This window comes from Erythranthe guttata, chromosome 2 (genome assembly GCF_056151865.1).
Source record: "Erythranthe guttata isolate IM_541 chromosome 2, IM_541, whole genome shotgun sequence".
NCBI classification, from domain to species: Eukaryota; Viridiplantae; Streptophyta; class Magnoliopsida; order Lamiales; family Phrymaceae; genus Erythranthe; species Erythranthe guttata.
The window spans coordinates 11,677,239-11,679,165 of NC_142534.1; the positions used below are offsets into that span (position 1 = coordinate 11,677,239).

General features: G+C 37.5%; 1 protein-coding gene across 1 annotated transcript; it reads right to left on the reverse strand.

Annotated features, from left to right (window-relative positions):
• Nucleotides 1-533: 533 nt before the first annotated feature.
• LOC148772332 (uncharacterized) lies at nt 534-1,253 on the reverse strand. Its single transcript, XM_088814991.1, has one exon. It carries the CDS (start codon nt 1,251-1,253, stop codon nt 534-536), a length of 720 nt encoding a protein of 239 aa, XP_088671117.1.
• Between the last annotated feature and the right edge of the window lie 674 nt (nt 1,254-1,927).

Below are 1,927 nucleotides of genomic sequence, written 5' to 3' on the forward strand. Positions count from 1 at the left end.
CTTAAAGAGACCGTCACATAGGTACCTTTTTCCGACGTAGAACCCTCCTTTGGTTAGCACAAATTTGTCCGACTCAAAAGCTAACTTCAAACCTTGGTTAGGATAGAACCACTGATTAAGTTCTTTCTAATATCCGGAACGTGTAGCACATCGTTCAAGGTAACTTCCTTCCCGGAAGTGAATTTTAGGATCACTTGTCCTTGTCCTTCAACCACCGAATAAGCATCATTTCCCATGAAGAGCTTTTGTTCTTGTTCCAACTTTTTATAGGAGGAGAACATGCTCTTATCATAGCAAATGTGACGAGTTGCCCCGGTGTCTACCCACCATCCTCGAGTATCGCTCAATAGGTAGGCCTCTATTACAACTGCCGAAAGGTTCATGTTGTCGTTCTCGGAAGTAGCTAAGTCCTAGGTGACATTTGCTTCATTTTTATTGTTTTCTTTGCGGTGGCGGCAATCCTTCGCAAGGTGTCCATTCTTTCCACAAACAAAGCACGCTCCGGTGAACCTCTTATTTTTCTTGTTGTTTGATCATTTGTTAAATGTAGGACCCTTTCGCTTGTTGCTCTGCTTCGAGCTCTCCACTACGCGTGCCTTAGCCACGTATTGACCACCCTTGTCGGTAATTTTATTATCCTCCTCGGTCTTGAGCCTTGCTATGAGTTCCTCCATCGTCCATTTGGCAACCGATTTCTTGTGCCTTAGGTAGTGTTTGAACTCCGTCCAACTCGGTGGAAGCTTTCCAATTATGGAAGCCACTTGATAGGATTCATTCACCTCATGACCCTCGGCGAGAATATCGTAGATCATGAGTTGGAGTTCATTCAATTGCTCACTCACAGTTTTGCTATCGACCATTCGATAAAATTGGAATTTGTCTACTATGAATTTCCTATATCCCGCATCTTCAGACTTGTATTTCTTGGACAAACTATCCCACAAAAGTTTAGCAGTCTTTAAAGGACTATAAACTTTGTACAACGGTTCGTCCAAGCAATTCAAGATGTAGTTACGGCATAGGAAATAAGAGTGACTCCACGCATCAATGGCTAGGAAGACTTCCTTGTTATTTTCGGGAGTTTCTCCTTCCTTCGCCTTAGGTGCCTCCTCATTGAGAAACTTAGCCAAATTCATGGTAGTAAGGTAGAAAAACATTTTGTTCTTCCAAGTAGCAAAGTCCGTGCCCGTGAACTTGTTTGGTTTTTCGGCCGCGCCGACAACCTTAGGGGTGGTATCACTGATTGAAGCCATCTACACAAATGGTTCAGAAAATAGTTAGAATTATTTAATATTTATTTTATAATAAAAAATCCTTGCCTCGGGAATTTATATCCTGTTCTTTACATAAAAACCTCACCAGACGACTCATAAATTTATGCACAACTCAAATTCAATACCAATACTCTAACAAAGCTACTTGGCAGACTATATGTACTTACTTCAAAAACAAACTATGTATTCCAGATGAAAGTGAATCTTCTCAAACTTAATTTATAAATGACCACTAATTAGCAGTCTACATCTATCACTTTAGAATCAAAATTTATATCTCACAAATATATTTTAATCTGATACATACATAAATATAACAAGCCAATCTGTTAACCATGCAAAGGAAAAAGGACATACATGCTCTTTTTTTATTTTTTAAAATCATATACAGATGCACTCAACTGGACAACTTCATACAAAATTTTAATAGAAAATTCATTCGCACGGAATTCAAGAATTTTGAAAATGCACTGATTTATGCAACATAATTTTACAAAACAAATATAATATAGTCAAATATAACAAAACATGATTTACGTAAATCTCTTGTAAATCCAATAACTTCACGCAGATGTTATAAAACTAAAATTAATATTGTCTTAAGATTGTTGGTATATATTTATATAACAACCTGCGTAAACGAAAAATACTAC